Genomic DNA, 19132 nt, shown 5'->3' with positions numbered 1-19132 from the left:
CAGGCAGCCTGGGAACTGCCGCCTGGGGCTGCGCTGTGGCCCACAGACACATGCTTCTCCTGCTGCCCGTTCCTGCCCCACAGCGGGCAGCTAGGGAAGTGCAGGAGGGAGGCCGGGTTGGCTGCAGGCCGCTTTAGGCTCTTATGTCTGTCAGCACGCAGCCTTGACATTTGCTTCTGGAATGACCTCCAACAGCAACCACATGACACTTCCCCAACAGCACACCTGAACCAGTCTTCACTTTCCATTAATTCTGGTGATCTCGGGCACCTGGGTGGCTCAGTGGTTGAGTGTCTGCCTTTGGCTCAGGTCATGATACCGGGGTTCTGGGATCCAGTCCCACATCGGGCTCCCTGCAGGGAGCCTACTTCTCCCTCTGCCTATGTCTCTGCCTCTCTCTGTGTGTCTCTTTATTTATTTAAATAAAATCTTAAAAGAAAAATTCTGGTGACCTCGACAGCTCAGCATCTTAGCAGTATGGGTTTGAAAAACATCTCAGGAACCAGTCTAGCTGTTTTCACCTGGTAGAGGGCATCTTAGAGTCACCCATGGAGTTTCTCAAGACATCCCCACTAACTCTCCAACACCCCACCAAGTTATGTCCTTGGTGGCACATTAGAGCAGCACTTCTCAAACTTTACACTGGGGGTGTTAACATGCAACTTCTGATTCAGTAGGTCTGAGGTGTGGCCCAAGATTCCGCATCTTTTTTAAAAGATTTATTTATTTGAGAGAGAGAGAGGGGTGGGGGTGTGGGCCGAGGGAGAGAGAAGCAGATTCCCTGCTAAGTGCGGGGACCCCACTGGGGGCTCAATCTCAGGACACTGACATCATGACCAGAGCCAAAATCCAGAGTCAGATGCTTAACTACTGAGCCACCCAGGTGCCCTAAGATTCTGCATTTTGAACAAGCTTCCAGGTGATGCTGATGCTGGCAGGCCATGGACGCTGAGTAGCAGAGTATGAAAGTATGATGTTGTGCAGTGGGGGTTGTTGTTGAAAACTCATCCCTCCCCTCGACTCCCCACCCGTGATTGAGAACCACAGATCTAGCTCAATGCTGTCATTTTGCCATTGGGGAAACTGAGGCCCTCAAAGAGTAAAATGACCTGCCCAAAGAGATCCATAGCAGAAGCAAGATGAGATGCCAATGTTCTGAGTTCCAGGTGATGCTCTTTGTGCCTCCAGCCCAGCTTCTAAGTCAATTCTTCTCTGTTAGGGGCAGTCCCCCTTTTGAAAGTAAAGCCCAGAGACAGCTCCCTCCTCAGGGACGGTTTCCTCTTCAGAATCAGCCTTGGATACCTATAGGCAATTAGGAAACATCTCAGATTTCAGATCCCCCAACAGCCTTATCTGGTACATCTGCCCACAGTCTGCCTCCTGGGAAAGCCTTGGCTCTCATTCTCATCCCAGGAGTGACCCCATGCTGGGATGCAGTGCACAGCGCCCCCCCACCCCCCAAGCAGCAGCCCTGATGGGTTGGCAGGATGGATGTGTGGGAGAAGTAGATAATCTGCAATATCTCTCCCATCCCCATTCCTGTAGGGTTCCACAGAGCAAAAAGGTGAAATGCATTTGCTTAAATGCTGGTTATGGAGATAGTTTATAGAGGAAAATGACCCAGAAAGCAGAACATTTGGGATCAGAGTCCATTCACACACTAACATGTGCACCCGTGGCTAAGACTTCTTTGCTGTTACAATTTCACTACGTGTAAAGGCACCAAATCTTTGGACTTGAAATTTTCAAATTTCCTTTCAAAGATATCTTCCTATGAGTTTGAGCACTGTGGGGCAAAATCCAACTTTTGGGAGTCGGGTGGGTTTGGAGTGTACTTAAAAAAATACATTAACTTAAGTTATCCCTACACCTCCTGCCCTCGGACAGACAATCTGACAGATCTTCTGTCCTGGTAGGTGCTGGGGGTTGGGGTTGGGGGTTGGCGGTACCTTTGTAATTCAAACCGGGAGTGTGGGACGCCTGGGTGGCCTAGCGCCTGCCTTTGGCCCAGGGCCTGATCCTGGAGACCCAGGATGGAGTCCCCCATCGGGCTCCCTGCTTGGAGCCTGCTTCTCCCTCTGCCTGTGTCTCTGGCTCTCTCTCTGTGTCTCTAATGAGTAAATAAATAAAATCTTTAAAAACAAAACAAAACCAGGACGCGAGTCCTGAGTTTTTTCCTCCAGATGCCCCTAGCAATCCGCGCTAACAAATCTACCCAGTTCTTCTTTCCTCTCTTTTCTTTTTTAAAGATTTTACTTATTTATTCATGAGAGACACAGAGAGAGAGAGAGAGAGAGAGAGAGAGAGGCCGAGACACAGGCAGAGGGAGAAGCAGGCTCCATGCAGGGAGCCCCACGTGGACTCGATCCCAGGACTCCAGGATCAGGCCCTGGGCTGAAGGCAGGCGCTTAACCGCCGAGCCACCCAGGGATCCCTCTTTCCTTTCTTTTCATGTGGGCTCCTTTTCACCCCCAGCGTCCGCTCCCCACAGTGGCCCCATTGGAAGCCCCCCCCCCCCCTTCATCGCAGGCTCCGTCCCGCCTGAAGGGGCGCCGCGAAGGGCCGGCGGCCTAGCGCGGTTTCCAAGGCCGCTCGGCTCCAAGAAGCGGTGCCGGCGCGCGCCCTGGTGGATAACCGGGGAACTGCGGCCGCTGGTTCCGGTTCCGCCCCCCGGGCCAAAGCCTTCCAGGTCACCTGCGAGCCTCCGCCCAATGACCTGGAGCGGAGGCGGTGGCGCTCGGGACTGATCTGGGGATCTTGCAGGGAGGGAGGGTGAGGGGCACGCCGTACTGGGGAAGCGAGAAAGGGTGGGCAGAAGAGGGGCGTGGGACTCTTGGGGAGGCGGGGTACGAGGCAGGGGGTCCCGCCACTGCCTCGGGGGGCTGGGCTCTGGGTAGGGCTGGGCCCTGGGAGCGTGCGCTCGGAGTGCCCCGACCCCCGAGGCTGCAGCCTGGGGCGAGAGCGGTGCCTCTGCCGCGCACACCGTACGTGCAGTGTGTGTGCGGTGCTGAGCGTCCGGAACCCCACACGTGTCTGTTTACACGTGGTGGGAGAGGGGGCTCCCAGGGCTGAGCCCTGGCCAGGGTGGTGGAGAGGTAGCACCAGAGGGACAAGCTCATCTCTACCATCTCCCCAGATGGCTTCGTGTGCCCCGGACACCCCGTGTTCCTGCGATTGTTTTGTCTCTGTACCCCCGGCCTCGGCCATCCCAGCGGTGATCTTTGCCAAGAACTCTGACCGGCCCCGGGACGAGGTGCAGGAGGTGGTGTTTGTACCAGCAAGCACTCACGCCCCTGGGAGCCGCCTCCAGGTGGGTTAGGCCTTATGGGAGTGGCGAGAGGTGTAGCAGATCCAGACATTCTGCTAAGACCTTGCTCCTCTGCTGCTCACACCCAGAAAACTGCCACAGGTGGTGGAAAGAGCATGACTTTCTAGTCTCCCGAGCTGGACTTAGCCTATTGTTGAACCTCCTCGTCTGTAAAGTGGGAAGAATAAAACCCTTTCTGAGTGGACTCTCCCTTTCTCCTTCCTTACCTGCAGTGCACCTACATTGAGGTGGAGCAGGTGCCAAAGACTCACGCTGTCATCCTGAGCCGCCCTTCTTGGCTGTGGGGGGCGGAGATGGGCGCCAATGAGCATGGTGTCTGTATTGGCAATGAGGCAGTGTGGACCAAGGAGCCGGTTGGAGAGGGGGAAGCGCTGCTGGGCATGGATCTGCTCAGGTGGGGACCCTGCCCTCCCTCATCTGGAGTCTGAGAGCTGAGTACTGACCCAGGCCATCCTCCCCTCCTCCAAGCCAGGTTCCCAAGGGCCTCCAGCTTTTTGTCCCCATTGCCATCACCAGAGAGGCTGCCCTTGCTTCTCCCTTCTCCTGGTCCCACCTCCAGTCTGGTAAGGAGCTCCCAAATGTGGCCATTTCTGTGCCTCTCCTGGTCCCAAAACAGGGCAGTGGTTTCAAATTTCTTTTTTCAATAGAAGTGCTTTCCCTCCACCACCACCCCCCAAATGAAATTTCATATGAGTTCCATTTTAAAAAACCAATAAAGGCAGAGCAGCTCTGGTTGAAGAGAGGCTGGGCGACTCAGTGAACTTCTTCTCTGAGACTGTTTCAGGCCTCTTCATGGGACCCTCAGAGCAGAGCTTGAAAACCACTGGCCTAACTGTGCTTAATACAACTACCGTTGGCAGATTGTTTATGCGACTTGGGCCTCTCCGGGCTCCTTCTGTCCACTGGAACTTCTGTCTCCAGCCGCTGACACCTTATTGCCCTTCTGTTCCCTGCACCTCTCTTCACACCAGGCTGGCTTTAGAACGGAGCAGCTCTGCCCTGGAGGCCTTGCGTGTGATCACGGGCTTGCTGGAGAGCTACGGGCAAGGGGGCAGCTGCCGGGAGGACCCCACGCCGTTCTGCTACCACAACACTTTCCTGCTGGCTGATCGGACTGAGGCATGGGTGCTGGAGACAGCAGGCAGGCTGTGGGCTGCACAGAGGATCCAGGGTGAGAGCCTGGCCCTGGGGCTTGCCTCCTTGAGGTGTCCCTTTTGGTCAGCCTTGGGAGCAGGTGGGATGGATGCAGGGCAGGGTGGATCCAGGTGCAAGCCTCTTGGATAGGAGGCACACCCAAGGAGGTGGGAGATAAGCCCACTGGGGGACTTTTCTCCCCCCGCCCTTCACTTGCTTAGGTCCTCTTGTGCTGCTTCCTCTGGGGTGCCTTCCTGGACTCCCTGGCAGTCAGGTTTCCCCCTTCTAGGCAAGCAGGTGCCTCCTCATTGCACTCATCACAGCTGTGAGCTCACATTTATTTCTGTGATCCTTTTGTCTGTCTGCCTCCCCGTGAGGGCAGGGCTGATCTCTTCCCCACCATGGTCTCGGCACCTGGCACAGCATAGGTGCTTAGTGATCAATGAGCCACCCCCCCCACCTCCTCCACAGAGGGGGCCCGCAACATCTCCAACCAGCTGAGCATCGGCACCGACATCTCGGCCGAACACCCGGAGCTGCGGACCCATGCCCTGGCCCAGGGCTGGTGGGGTGGGCAGCGCCCTTTTGACTTCGCTCAGGTCTTCTCCCTGACCCGGCAGCCTGTGCGCATGGAGGCGGCCAAAGCCCGCTTCCAGGCCGGGCGGGAGCTGCTGCGGCAGGAGCAAGGTCAGTGAGGGGAGGTGGCAGGGAGGGCCGCAGCGGGGCCGCCTTCTCTCCTCCCCCATGGCTCTGGCCCAAGGCCAGGGTCCCCCCTTCTGCCGCGGCGGCCCCTCAGCCTGTGCTCCTTCGCAGGGGGCCTCACGGCGGAGGGGATGATGAACATCCTCAGGAACAAGGAGAGCGGCATCTGCATGGACTCTGGAGGCTTTCGCACCACGGCCAGCATGGTGTCCATCCTGCCCCAGGATCGCACACAGCCCTGCGTCCACTTCCTCACTGCCACACCGGACCCATCCCGGTAACACAAATGAGGCTGGGGAAGGCAGAGGGCCAGCCAGGGGACCTGCGGGGATGTGACAGCCTCTGCTCGTTCCATCTCTGTCCCATCAGGTCAGTGTTCAAACCGTTCATCTTTGGGGCGGGGGCGGCCCAAGTCCCCCAGGTGCTGTCCCCCACTTTTGGAGCACAGGACCCTGTTCGGACCCAGCCCCGATTCCAGACTCAAGTGGATCGCCGGCACACCCTCTACCGTGGACACCAGGTGGCCCTGGGGCTGATGGAGAGTGACCAGGTAACCCCCAGGGAACGGGCTACTCTGGGGGCATGATGCACTTCTCACACCCCCAATTGGGACTCTGGAAATATGAGGGGACCTGGCAGTTGGGGAGAGACTCTAGAGTTGGGGAGAGGAGTCTCTGCCTTCAGAGCTAGCTGCCCAGGAGAATGTCTGGTACCCTGTCCTTTCTCCCGCTTGTGGGGGGAGGCAGGTATCTTCCCTCTATCTGGAGGGAAGCTTGTCCCGGGGACTCATGTCCACCTTTCCTGGGCAGGATCGGGGGCAGCAGCTCCGGCAGAAGCAGCGGGATCTGGAGCAAGAAGGCCTGGAGGCTGCACGGGGGCTGCTGTCCGGGGAGCAGGCTCCACCTGCAGAGAAGCTGGGCGCCCTCTTCCAGGCCTTTGTGGAGAGGGAGAGCCAGGTATATGCCTGAGCGCCACGGCTCCTCCTGGGCTGGGGTGTGCACAGGACCCCTGGGGTAGGGTAGTAGGATCAGCACAAGCCCTTCACTTCCCTCAGCCTCGTTCTGGGCAGCCAGCTCGGCCTTTGCCCAAATAAAGTACGTTATTTTCCTGGTCAGTGAACTTGATCCCAGGTGTAGCGGTGGTGGGAGAGTCAAATGAGGGTGAAGGGCAGCCCTGAGCTGACTACAAGGCCTCTGGTTGTCTTGCTGGGCAGCACAGTCTTCTCACTTGGGTGATCGGGAACAGATGGAGAAAGTTGTGGAAGGAGCCCTTGAGGAGAGGTGGCCTCCCCAGGTGTGTGAGTGGGTGTGCACAAGAGTTCATGCCTGGCATAATATGGGGCTACTCTTTAGGGAGAATTAGAACCACGGATTTTTGGTCCCTGGCTTGAACCTTGGAAGGGCTCCCTAAGGGTGGCAGTGAGATGTGGCCTCCGTAAGATGGCATCTTCCACAAGGTGATGCCCACTCAGTACCCAGGAAGCCAGGTGGGGACCCGAGGTGCGCCAATTCTTGGGGTCGTTCCCAAAAGGTCAGAAACTTGTTCTTTAGAATCAGGTCCTGTATTTCTGTGACTCTTTCCCCCTGCCTTGACTGCTTGCTTCCCTTGAGATGCTTCCAATGACATAAAAGACATATTTGGGGCCTGGAAACGTTTTACTGAGATAGGTTTCTGCCACAGGTGAGGGGTCAGAGAAGGAGGGGAGGCCCCACTTCATGCCCTGTTCTTCCCCATCCCTTGTTCCCCTGGTACTGCTGATAAGGCTAGGCTGTATGTACTTCATTTCTTGATTCTCTTGGTCACAGTTTTGTTTGTGCCGGGGGCCCCAGCCAGAGAGGCCTTAGGGACTAGGGCTGCTCTGGTTCCCTTCTTTGCCTGAGTGATGCTTTGCTGGCTGGAAACCAGCGGGCAGAGTTTCCTGGTGGCAGAGGTAGCTTGTGACAAGGAAGTGGGCTTGGGGGATGTCTCCTTCCTTTGCCTGGGAGTGACAGAAGGACTGCTGTCCCTTGCCATGGGCTCCCCAGGCAGCTGGGGGAGGTCAGTGAGGGCGGGCTTTGTCTCCATCCTCAGAAGGTGCTCGGTCAGGGCTGCCTGCTGCCTGCGCTCCTTGTGTCTGCTCATCTCCTGCTCTAGCTCCTTGAGGAAGCCTGTGAGGGACCAAGGCAGTGGATAGTAATGGAGGCCCAGGCTTGGCAGGAAGGCCCCTGGAAGGGAGGTCTCTGGTCCCCTGGGCAAACTAACCCTCTGCTGTCCCTCATGGGGAGGGGTTCGGGGTTGGGGGCTGAGGGCTGGAGGTGGGGAAGGACAAGTCACTCGCATGCCAGCTTGTCCTGGCTGCACTGTCCTTTTCTGGCCCAGATGATGATCTGGGCTTGGGGCTGCCTCCCTAGCTGCCACAGCCATCTTAGCTTCCCCAGTGGCACACAGGCCAGAGCTGAGTTCTAGGGAGCGTGCAAGTCTGGGAAAGCAGGGCCACCTCGCTCTGTGCAGAATGGGCTGCTTAGCTCTGGGAACTCCTCATCCTCATCGCCTGAGGCTTCATCTTCCTCATCCAAGGTCCAGTGCTCTACCACAGGCTGCTTGTCCAGGTCCAGGAGCAATGGCAGGGCTTCTGTCACCAGCTCCCTGCAGTGTGGAAAGAGCAGAGGCCACCCAGGAGAGCACCCATGAGTGGGGAGCCTGGGAGGATGTGCAGACACAAGCCACAGTAACCACATTGGGAGGGGTGGTGTTCATGAGCTGGGAGATGGGGCTGCAGTCAGCCCCAGAGAGCTAAGTGTTGGCTTCATGTGGACCCCTGGGGGTGATGTGAGCTGGGGTGGTGGAGGAGGAGGTGCCGTGGATGGTGATCCCAGGTGTGCAGGCCGAGAGGGACCCATGTGGAGTTAAAAGGGGGAGCTCAGCCATCACCCCTTTTCTTCTCACCCTTAGGTCCTCCTCACCTGTACCCATCCTGGTTGGTGCAGCTGTTTCCAGTCAGGTTGAGGATGAGAAGGCTCTGGGGGAACTCATCTGCATGCACCAGAGAGGGGGAGGAAAGTACCATATCCACCTTCTGGCCCAAAGCCACTGCCTCTTTGTACAGTCTCTCCAGACCCCCAGAGGCTGTGCTGCCAATGCAAGCATAGGGATATGGTGGCAGAGAGGGGGGAGGCTTATCCCGTGAGCCAGGGCCAGGGCATTCTTACCCAGCTTCAGTGTTTCTATCAGGTTCTCAGAAAGGTCCAGAAACTGGAGATATGGGAGGTCACGGAGGTTTTCCACCTGCTTGATTTGGTTTCCTGCCAGAGACAGGAAGCTGCAGGGGGAGGGAGGGGCACAGAGACAGAGCTGAATCACAGAACTACCAGAGGAAGGGAGGAGGGCACCAGGTACCCGGCAACCCTGTTTAAGCAGCCTGATGACAAGTGGGGACACATAGCCTCCCAGGTGAGGGAAGCAGAGTGAGGCTTGCTGCATCCTCAGCGGATAAGACATTAGGTTAGGAGAGGTCTGAACCAGTTCTCTGGGGGCGTTACCAGGTTTCCCTCCCTACCCCCTACCCCAGGCCTGAGCCCTGACACCACATACCGCAAGGAGGGGATGCAGGCCAGGTTCTCAATTCGCTGGATCTTATTCTGCAGAAAGCAAAAGAGTTAGGGAAACTGAGTAGACCATGTCTACTTGCGCAGCTGGAGAGCTGGCACTTTGGAAATGACCATCCTGCTCCCTGAACCAGTTCTCACCACCTGGGGATGATCTGCTTTTTCTCGTGGATGATGAAGGGTATAAACTTGGGGGTTACCTAAACTTCATTTAAGTATACCGTGCTCACCCCACAGCTGAAGAAGGACCTAGAAATCAAGAAAGAAGCCAAGGGGCCATGGGGAAATACAAAAGGCCTTGGTGGTGGCTTATGCACACACGGGGAGTAATGAATATATATTATTTTGATTTGCGAAGTTTCTGTGGGGAAAAGTTAAAGGAGCTGGGTATATTCAATGTGGAGGAGACTGAAAATCAGCCAGTCAACCAGCACCACAAACAATCTTCAAGATTATGAAGGATGCAGAGGAATCTTCTGGTTCCCTCTTCCACTTCTTCAAAACAGGAAATGGGCTCCAGCTATATAAATGCAAGAGATTTAGGGTAGACCCCAAAAAGAACTTCGAGAGCAAGAGAAGTGTCTGACAGTGATTCAAGAGCATTCTCAGAATCTCTTTTGGGAAGATAGGTTTTTCAATTCAAGAGAATTCCTGATTCATCTGGGAACAGTTTCTTTCTTTTTTTAAGACTTTATTTTTTTTAATAATTTTTTTTATTTATTTATGATAGTCACACAGAATGAGAGAGAGAGGCAGAGACATAGGCAGAGGGAGAAGCAGGCTCCATGCACCGGGAGCCTGACGTGGGATTCGACCCCGGGTCTCCAGGATCGTGCCCTGGGCCAAAGACAGATGCTAAACCGCTGCGCCACCCAGGGATCCCAAGACTTTATTTTTAAGTAATCTCTACACCCAACATGGAGCTTGAATTTACAAACCCAAGATCAAGAGTCACATGCTCCACAGATGAGCCAGCTGGGTGCCCTATCTGGGAACAGTTTCAATGAATGTCTGCCTACCTGAACGCCTGGGAATGGGCAAGATGACCTGATTGGTTGCTTTCAGAATTAAACAGACTTGGTTCACAGAGGGTGAAGGGGGGGGAAGGGCAGGAGGCAAGAAGTTACCGCTTGCAGATAAAGGCTGTGAAGTTTCTGTAGGCCCTCGAGGTTCCCAATAGTGGTAATCCCCTCCCGGTCCAGGCGGACAGTCTGCAGTTCAGCAAGAGTGTGAAACCTGGAAGAATGGTCAGCAGATGTTTTAACACAGCGCCACTTCTGTGGCATCTCTGCAGGGAAGATGGGGTGGGGGGAGGTGTTTCAAGCTAAGTGGCTTTGATGGGATGTCAGGAACAATTTCTTGGCTCATGTGGCAGTGTCCAGCTCATGAAGTGGGTTGACCTGGAGACCTGGATCTTGGTAAGTAGCACTGAGATGGATCAGAGGGTGAGAGGAGTAGGGCCCTTCAGGGAAATGGGTGATAAGCAGCTTATGGGTTCCTGGAGAGACTCAGAGGCAAGGAAAGCCTTCGTTGGGCCAGCGCAGATGGTGGAAGCAGGGGCCAGGGAAGATAAGACAATCTCTGCAGGAGGATCCTTCCTCATTTCCCTTTGAGTGGCCCATGGAAGGAAAAGCACTTGTTCCATTCACTCATTCATTAATTCCACAACATTTAATAAGTGCCCACTAGAGACAAATGAATGTCCCTGCCCATCAGTGTTAGGGAAGCAGGCAAAACATACATAAATTCATTCATTCATTTATGTTTTTATTTATTTATTTGAGAGAGAGAGAGAGAGAGAGAGAGAGAGAGAGAGAGAGAAAGGACGAGCAGAGGGAAGAGGCAGAAGGAAAGGAAGAAGCAGGCTCCTCACTGAACAGGGATCCCGATGCAGGGTTCAATCCCAGGACCCTGGAGTCGTGCCCTGTGCCAAAGACAGACGCTCAACTAACTGAGCCACCCAGGCACCCCTAATTTTATTTTTTTATTTTTATTTTTTAAAAGATTTTATTTATTCGTGAGACACACACACACACACACACACACACACACACAGAGGCAGAGACACAGGCAGAGGGAGAAGCAGGCTCCATGCAGGGAGCCCCATGTGGGACTCGATCCCAGGTCTCCAGGATCACGCCCTGGGCCGAAGGCGGCACTAAACTGCTGAGCCACCCGGGCTGCCCTAATTTTATTTTTTTAAAGAGTGAGTCAATATATTTGCAAATAACATATCTGATAAAAATACTGTACCATAGCATACAAGTGATTCAAAATTCAGTAATACCATTGCAAATAATACACAAATGATATATTCATATTATTGCTTAGATATAAAACCAAGAAAAATAAAAGCACATGTTCATACAAAGCATTAGACTTTTCTAATAATGTCCCTAGGAGCTTTACTTCCAACAGTGTAAAACTAGAAACAATCCAAATATTCATCAACACTATGGTATAGCCATATGGTTCAATCTTACTCATCAGTAAGGCATTCATTATAATATATCAGGCCAAACATTTAAAACAAGTGGATGACAGACACAAATACAAGGCACTAAGGGAGTACATGGACTGTGCAGTGAGTCCTGAATAGGGGAACAGGCAATGCTTCCAGGAGGAGATGACATATAAGTAGGAGTTAGCCAGGAAGGGGAGAAGGGGAAGAGGAGAAGGCATTTCAAGCAGAAGGAAATAAGGATGAAAAGGGAGCAGACGTCAACTCATGCTAAGGCATTTGGATTTTATTCTGGAAGTACTAGAGAGCCAAGGAAGGCTCTCTCAGGGAGTGCCCAATCAGATTTGTCATTTAAAAGGATTACTTTGGCAATTGTATGGTGAGCCTCCACTGAGGGCAGGGAGAATAAAAGTTTGTTGAAAGGTGATGGCTTAAGGGCTTTATTTAAGGCAGTTGAGTGGGCACGGTAAAAATAATGTTTAAGGAGGCAAAATCAATTGGATATTACCACTGATTGGATGCGTGGAGTAAGTAAAGAGAGGGACGAAGATGAGTTGACAACCAGTACAGCTCAGGGGACTGGTCATCCTGTTTCAATCGTCCAGCACCCCTTTCTTACCCCCCGGCACTCACATCTTCTCCGACAGATACTCATCCTCAGGGAAGGCCAAGTTCCGCTTAGTGATAAGGGCTTCGGTAATGCACACGCTCTCTTCCTCTGGACTCTGGGCAAGCTTAGCTGTGAACAGATTGGTCCGATTGTTCCATTTCCTTACTCTTGGAAGCCTGACCCTACCGTTATCCAACTGTTCTACCCGTCACCCAGTCCCCTACTCACCTCCGGGCATGATCTAAAGGCTACTGGCCTGGCACAGGAAGAGAACTAAGGGAAGCCAACCAACTTGGACCACCTCGGGGATGGCGGAACGCAGGATGGTAGCAGGCGAGAGAAGCTCGGAGACTCGAGGGACGAGGGCAGGTGGCTAATTCAGAGCCAATTAATGAGGTGGGGTAGAAGACAAAAGTAAATCGAGGCGGGAGCTCTAGAGTTTTTTGAGGGGTGCGAAGGGGTTTGCAAACCTGGCGGATTGTGGGTAGAGAGAGTGGCGGGTGCGGATCGAGAGAAAAGAGCCGAGCTCAACCGGCAGAGCGTCGTTGCTAGGAGACTGGACGCCAGGTTGGGCGTCGGGGCCGGCGGGCTCAGCGCATGCGGATTACTGCTCCGGCCGGCCGCTTCCGGCCCCGGGACTTCCCACAATCCTTAGCTCCTTCTGTCTCTCCCGGCTCCCGTCTGTTCTTCCGGTGGCGATGGCTGCGGCCGTGGCTGGGATCCTGCGAGGGGGTCTCCTGCCCCAGGCGGGTAAGGAGCGGCCCAGGTCCTCACGGCGCGTTCCGGCCAGTGCTCTTTGGTTCTCCCCCGTCCTCCACTACTGATCCCCTCCCGTAATCTCGTACTCCAGACTGCTCCCGGTGACTCCTGGCCCCGCCAGACTGCTGGCCTCCTCCCTCCGTCTCATTCCCTGTGGCTGCAGACGCTAGTAGTAAGAGCAGCGCAGCAACAACGTCTGCGACGACCGCAGTATTTCTTCCCTCCGCCCGAGTCCCCATTCCTTCTCTGGGCTTTTATAATCCACCACCCAGCTCTTGCTCACCTCCGGTTCCCTTTGCTTTGAACCACTGCCCGCCGCGATCTTGGCGCTCTGCCACCTTTTTACGGTCTCAGCCCCAAAGTCCCCGCTCAGGCCTGCCCTGGCCACATTCTGCAAAGCAGCTTTCCCCTGTTAAATCTGTATTTTGCATCCTGTTTATGGACCCCTCTTCATCTTTCACAATCGGTAATTTTGCATTTGTTTATGTATGGTCTCCTCTATTAGACTTCAAACTCGGAAAGGACAGAACCATGTTCATTCAGCATAGCCAGCAGGTGGCGTGGTGCTTGGCCTTAGGCATGCAATAGACATTTGTTTAATGAATAATTTTGAGCACAGAATACAGGCCAGGCACAGTGACAGATGATTTAGTATTATCTCATTTAAATCTTAAAGCACCTCGAGAAGAAGTCATTATCTCCTCTTTAGAGTCGAAGAAACTCAATTTTCAATGAGTGACCGGTCAAGGTCACAGCTAGTAAGTGACTGAAGAGAGATTACACTCTTGTTCCATCTGTGGGGTGCCTGGGTGGTTCATTCGGTTAAGCATCGGGCTCTTGGTTTCAGCTCAGGTCATGAGATCAGGGTTGTGAGATTGAGCCCTGCATAGGGCTCTTTGCTGTTGAGCTTGGAGCCTGCTTGGCATTCTCTCCCTCTCCCTCTTTCTCTACCCTGCTTTCTCTCTCTCTCTCTCTCTCTCTCATTAAAAAAAAAAAAAATCTGGTTCCATCCGATCCAAAGCCTGTGTTCTTAACTTAGGTGTTGTGGCTGCTGGCAGTAAAACCTTTCCCCCCAGCAAACCTCCGTGCTCTCTATTAAAGCCACCTTCTAGCTGCACTTTTCCCTGAGATCCCATCCCAATCTTGGGAAGGGCCGGAAGTGGGAAATGCTAGTGTGGGTCTTTTTGTTGAAGATGTAGGGGTCACTTAGGCTTACAGCTTTCAAGTGGCTCCCTTGTCTTCTGAGGGGTGCTCTCCACCAATGCCTGTAAACAAGAACTGAGGGAAAAGAGGCTTGTTTGGGGGGGTTGTGAGGGCTTCAAATCATAGGAGACGGCTTTAGAGCAGTGGTTTTCAGACTTCAGCATGCATCTGGAACACCTGGAGGGCTTATTAGAACCGCTCTTTGTTGGTCGTCCCTCCTCTCCCCCCCAGTGCTTCTGATTCAGTACGTCTGGGACAGGCCCTGAGAACTTGTAGCTCCTTTTTTTTTTTTTAAAGATTTTATTTATTAAAAAAAAAGATTTTATTTATTTATTCATGAGAGATACACACACAGAGAGGCAGAGGGAGAAGCAGGCACCTCACAATGAACCTGATGTGGAACTCAATCCCTAGACCCAGGATCACACCCTGGGCTGAAGGCAGATGCCCAACCACTGAGCCCCCCAGGCATCCTGAGAACTTGTATTTCTAACAAGTTCCCTGATGATGCTGATGTTGCTGGCTGGGTGGCAGCAGCACATCTTGAAAACCACTGGCTTAGACCAGGGGTTGGCATACTGTGGCAGGACTGGTCACTGTGTTTTATAAATAAAATTTTATTGGAGGGATCCCTGTGGCGCAGCGGTTTGGCGCCTGCCTTTGGCCCAGGGCGCAATCTTGGAGACCCAGGATCGAATCCCACGTCGGGCTCCCGGTGCATGGAGCCTGCTTCTCCCTCTGCCTATGTCTCTCTCTCTCTCTCTCTCTCTCTCTCTCTCTCTCTGTGTGTGTGTGACTATCATAAATTTAAAAAAAATTAAATTAAAAAAATTTTATTGGAATACAGCCACATTTACTTGGTTCATATTGTCTGTGTTTGCTTTCATGATACAATGGCACAGGTGAGTAGTGACAGACTGTATGGTTCTCAAATTAAAATATTTACTATTTGGCCATTTAAGAAAAAATATGCTCCCCCCCCCCTTTTTAATGTATTCAAAAGTACTTTCTTCTTCATTCTCATCTTTTTTCCACGTCTCTGTGCATAAAGAAGAGCTGGAGAAATGGAAGCCTCAAAGGAGCAAGCAATTGACCTAAGGTCACCCATTAAAGAGAAGACAAGTTTGGGGAATTTAGGATTCCTGGTAGATAGTTTCTTGTTCCACTCTCTTGTTGCATCTAGCTCTATGAGCCATAGTTGTCTTGCCCAGAGGTGGGCTTTTTCTCTACCTGAAGCCGCCTGAGGACTCCCAGAGGCTGCACGTCACAATGTTGCCATTTCCTCTCCCAGGCCGGCTGCCCACCCTCCAGACTGTCCGCTATGGCTCCAAGGCTGTTACCCGCCATCGTCGTGTGATGCACTTTGAACGGCAGAAGCTGATGGCTCTGACTGAGTATATCCCCCCAAAACCTGCTGTTAACCCAAGATGCTTACCGAGTCCTCCCAGTCCCCCACAGGAGGTAAGGAGGAGACTGCCTGTCCTTGGTGCCTGGATGGTGGATTTTAGTGATCTGGTCTCTGTAGCCATAATGAAGTGGCTCTCCAGGACACAGCCCTCCACATCATTACTTCCCCTCTTTACCCTGTGTGCCAGATGCATTAAAATGAAATGTGTACTTGATTCTGCTTGGCATTTTGGGTTCTGTGGATCGGATGGACCTCCTGGATTTCCATTATTCTTTACTTGTCTCCAAAAATTGTGTAAAAGCTCTCCAAGCAGGTGGGGATAGGGGAGAGTATCTCTCCTGTCTTGAAAGGACTTGAAGCTTGTATGTTTTCCTAGAGGAATGGTGTGAGGTTTTTTGTCCTAAGAAATAACAGAAAGAATTTGTACCTTTATGCTCATGGTCAGGCCCACAAGCTATGAACTTTGAGAAACACTGTCTTCAGAAAATGAAGTCTTGTCCTCGGTTCTGAATTATAACTGTGAAAGAGTTATCTTGTATTTATAATTGGTAAAATTATTCAACATGAGTATAGTGTTAGAGGGATAAAGTGATATTTACATCATTATTGTCACATAATGTTGACTGGGTCAGACTGGTGACCTGGTCAAGGGGACGAGCCTTGTCAGGTCTGACACCACTGCTCTAAAGACCGTGGTCATCTGGTAAAAACGAAGGGTGGAGTGGAGTTTGTAGCCTTTCTTGAAAGGCAGGGCCCCCTCTCTCCTCCAGCACACCAATCTTTCCCACATTTGGGCACTGCAGGGAGCCCCAGCACCCGTGCCCCAGGGGGACAGAAGGACAAGGAGAAGGGCGGTATCTGTCCCCTTAATCATCCCTCCCTTCCCGGTCTCAGGAGACAGGCCTCATCCGGCTCCTCCGTCGGGAGATAGATGAGGTTTTCCGAGAGAACCGAATGATAGCTGTGTGTCAGAATGTGGCCCTGAGTGCAGAGGACAAGCTTCTCATCCGGCACCAGCTGCGGAAACACAAGATCTTGATGAAGATCTTCCCCAACCAGGTAGGGAGCAGCCCTCTGATGCAGGTGCCCTATTCCCCCGCCCCCACCAACTCAGACCCCAGGGTCCCTCCCCAAAGAGGAAGCATTTGACCTTTCCCACCCCTACCCCACCACAAGCAACCCTATAGTCTGGTGCCTAAACTGTGGTTGGGGCCCGAGGAGACTTGTCGGTTTGCACCCTCAACCTGATGTGGCCTGTGATTGGGGTTGGCAGCCCTTCCTCCCACTCATCCACAGGAAGCCCTCTTTTCTGCTGTTTCAGGTTCTGAAGCCCTTCCTAGAGGATTCCAAGTACCAAAACCTGCTGCCCCTGTTTGTGGGGCACAACTTGCTGCTGGTCAGTGAGGAGCCCAAGGTCAAGGAGATGGTGCGAATCTTGAAGAGTGTCCCTTTCCTGCCACTGCTAGGTGAGCAAGCACCCCTGCGGGTTGAGGATGGGGGTGAAAGGGAGTGGGTGCCACAGCAGCCTCATGCCATCTGCTAGGTACATGTGGGTAAAACTGGACATTCTTCGGGGGGCATCCTCTAATGGATAGGGCCTGAGTTACTAGCACCATTTGTCAAGGGCTGCCGGTGTCACTCTGGAACCTGTGTTGGCTCACTACCCTGCATCTGTCTTTCCTTCCTTTCTCCCTCCTTCCTTCCTTTCCTTTCATTTATTTTAGGGAGAGAGAGTATCCAGGCAGGGAGGGAGAGGGAGTAGGAGGAGAGAAGCAGACTCTGTGCTGAACAGGGAGCCCTGTGAGGGGCTCAGTCTCACCATCCTGAAGCCATCACCTGAGCCCAAACCAAGAGTTGGGACACTTAACTGACTGAGCCACCCAGGCACTCTGGTCCATTTCTGCAGTAGGGGGAAGAAAAGGGAAGGCAGAGAGAGGGCTCTGGAGGGAGAGGAAGTTCAGACACCTTAAGTCTAGCAATGGGGTATGGAACACCGCACAGATGAAGATACTTAAATAGCCCAGATAAAGGGCACTGATGGGTGAACAACGTTTTCCAGACTCCCCTGATGCTAGGAATCCCCAGGGATGATTCTTCTATAGAGAAGACTGGTTTCATAGGGAGTCTCCGTGGGCCCGCCACACCCCACTACACACATGCTCTGCGGTTCTTTTTTTTTTTTTTTTTTTTTTTATGCTCTGCGGTTCTTTAGGAAAGTTTAGGAAACCCCGACTTAGTGGGGTTTGGGCCAGCTGAATGTCTTATGTGAGAGTTTTCTGGGGAAGAGTTAGGAAGGAAGACAGTTGGGCGGGGCAGGAGTGGGAACCAGATTTGGGGAAGGCTGAGGGGTGCAGAAGAGCAACAGAACATGCATTGGAACATTGGGTTGGGATGTTGTCTTCAGAGGAGAAAGGCTCCAGCTGACCCTGTGTTCTTCCAGGTGGCTGCATCGATGACACCATCGTTAGCAGGCAGGGCTTCATCAACTATTCCCAGCTTCCCAGCCTGGCCCTGGCGCAGGGGAACTGGTAGGAGGACTCACCTTCCGTATGGCCCAGACCCACCTCTTGCTTCAGCACCAGCCCTTCCAACTGACTGCCCTGCTGGATCAGTACATCAGACAGCAACAGGAGGGGGACTCCGTCACGCCAGCCAGCGAGCAACTTGCCTCTCCTGACCCTGTTCCGAACTCCTAGCCAGCCTGTTGCACCCAGCCTGCCTGCCCATAAACATGCTGTACTCCTGTTGGCTGTGCCAACATCTGGCAGAGATACAGAGGGAAGTGTGGGGAGTGGCACTTGTTACCTGACTTCACTGACCACAACTTCCTCAGATGCAGGGCCACCTGGGGTTGCAGAGACACTCCATTTCCAAATGGAGGCTCTTAATCACTGTCTTTGTCCCTAGTTTTCCCACCCTGAGACCTAACAGGAGTGGGGTTTTGGCTCTCCAGGCCCAGGGCAGAGAAGCTGAACAGAGATTGTCTTCTGCCTCCAGGCCCACAGTCCTTTGTCACATGTGTCTCCCAGCCTATCCCCTTGTGGATCTGATGTGCTGGAATAGCTCACCCAAGTCATTGTGCTAAGAGTGGTATCTGTTGAGAGCCTGCTGTGCCGGGCTGCGTGCTTACCACTTTACGCACATCAGTTCTACTTCTCACCATGTAACCATATCACCCCCATTTTACAGAAGGCTAAAGGGTGGAGAAGTTCAATAGTCTGCCCAAGGTCCTGCAGCTAATAAGAGGCTGAACAGGGACTTGAGCCAGGCTCTCTGCTCTGAAGACCAGGCCCTGGATTTCTGCCCTAGAACTTCCTCATTAGGGTTCTGTGTGTGCTTGAATGTTAATTCTCCGCCCTTGGGGTGTGTCATGTTATGGAAAGGTTGGGAGTACTGCTTTCTGATAAAATGGAATGCATTTTACTTAGTCTGTTCTGCTGTTTGCAAGCTTATCCTCCCTGTAGACTTATTCTCAGGGCCCCCTCTGATTCTCACTTCCCCTCCTAGAAAATCCTTCCTCTTTCTGTGTCCGAGGTCTCTTACCTCTCTGGGCCAATCCCACAAATGGCATCTCTTACATGTTTGTCCTTTTCAAGGCAGCTACCAGCTTTGCTCAGTCACTAACACGTCCCAGGTGATTCTGAGCAAGAGCTGGGGTAAACCAGAATTCTGTATTAATGAGGGGGTCTGGAGGCTCTCAAATGAGAGGCGTCATCCAAATCTTGGAGAACCAGAAGTCCCTAATGAAGGGGGAGAGAATGTTTAACTAGAAGCCAGTCCTTGTCCTTGATTGGAGTAGGGAAGATGGCTGTTGAACTTTCCTCCCAGACTTGGGGCAGTGCCACAGCTTCCTTAGCACTGGACAGACACCAATCTGGCGGTGAAGATCTGCAGCAACTTTTCTGTGGTGTGGTCCAGGACAATTTCCCACAGTGCCCAGCAC

General features: G+C 53.0%; 3 protein-coding genes across 4 annotated transcripts; 2 read left to right on the top strand and 1 right to left on the bottom strand.

Moving 5' to 3' along the window:
• The first annotated feature begins 2697 nt into the window (after positions 1-2697).
• Positions 2698-6283, top strand: SCRN2 (secernin 2). Of its 2 annotated transcripts, none has more exons than XM_055326331.1 (8): positions 2698-2772; positions 3137-3310; positions 3541-3722; positions 4300-4499; positions 4934-5149; positions 5276-5441; positions 5534-5714; positions 5974-6283. In XM_055326331.1, exons 2-8 carry the CDS (start codon positions 3137-3139, stop codon positions 6130-6132), a joined length of 1278 nt encoding a protein of 425 aa, XP_055182306.1. In that variant the 5' UTR covers positions 2698-2772; the 3' UTR covers positions 6133-6283. The 2 variants fall into 2 exon arrangements, with proteins under 2 accessions (XP_055182306.1, XP_055182312.1); XM_055326337.1 differs by having other exon boundaries at positions 2732-2807.
• Positions 6284-6815: 532 nt separating this feature from the next.
• Positions 6816-12384, bottom strand: LRRC46 (leucine rich repeat containing 46). Its single transcript, XM_055324756.1, has 8 exons — positions 12048-12384; positions 11843-11948; positions 9876-9984; positions 8735-8781; positions 8353-8462; positions 8107-8176; positions 7641-7789; positions 6816-7311 (listed from the first exon to the last, which is right to left on the bottom strand). Exons 1-8 carry the CDS (start codon positions 12055-12057, stop codon positions 6944-6946), a joined length of 969 nt encoding a protein of 322 aa, XP_055180731.1. The 5' UTR covers positions 12058-12384; the 3' UTR covers positions 6816-6943.
• A 105-nt stretch (positions 12385-12489) lies between these two features.
• On the top strand, positions 12490-18612 carry MRPL10 (mitochondrial ribosomal protein L10). Its single transcript, XM_055324769.1, is given in 6 exon segments — positions 12490-12569; positions 15073-15242; positions 16084-16248; positions 16511-16655; positions 17630-17704; positions 17707-18612. Coding segments are annotated over 6 exon segments (786 nt in total). The 5' UTR covers positions 12490-12517; the 3' UTR covers positions 17886-18612.
• Positions 18613-19132: the final 520 nt, after the last annotated feature.

Source organism: Nyctereutes procyonoides, unplaced genomic scaffold, assembly GCF_905146905.1.
Source record: "Nyctereutes procyonoides isolate TBG_1078 unplaced genomic scaffold, NYPRO_anot_genome, whole genome shotgun sequence".
NCBI classification, from domain to species: Eukaryota; Metazoa; Chordata; class Mammalia; order Carnivora; family Canidae; genus Nyctereutes; species Nyctereutes procyonoides.
Note: the sequence above shows the minus strand (reverse complement) of the source record. Positions and strands in the feature narration are given on the sequence as shown.

Bases quoted from the DNA above. Each gene is read 5' to 3' on its own strand.
- SCRN2 (XM_055326331.1), top strand. From the start codon at position 3,137: ATGGCTTCGTGTGCCCCGGACACCCCGTGTTCCTGCGATTGTTTTGTC. The intron at 4,500-4,933 runs GTGAGAGCCTGG...CCTCCTCCACAG, and splicing joins GGCTGCACAGAGGATCCAGG to AGGGGGCCCGCAACATCTCC. The intron at 5,442-5,533 runs GTAACACAAATG...CTGTCCCATCAG, and splicing joins GCCACACCGGACCCATCCCG to GTCAGTGTTCAAACCGTTCA.
- LRRC46 (XM_055324756.1), bottom strand. The intron at 8,782-9,875 runs GTAACTTCTTGC...TGCTTTCTGCAG, and splicing joins ACAGCCTTTATCTGCAAGCG to AATAAGATCCAGCGAATTGA. The intron at 7,790-8,106 runs GTGAGGAGGACC...TCCACACTGCAG, and splicing joins ACCAACCAGGATGGGTACAG to GGAGCTGGTGACAGAAGCCC.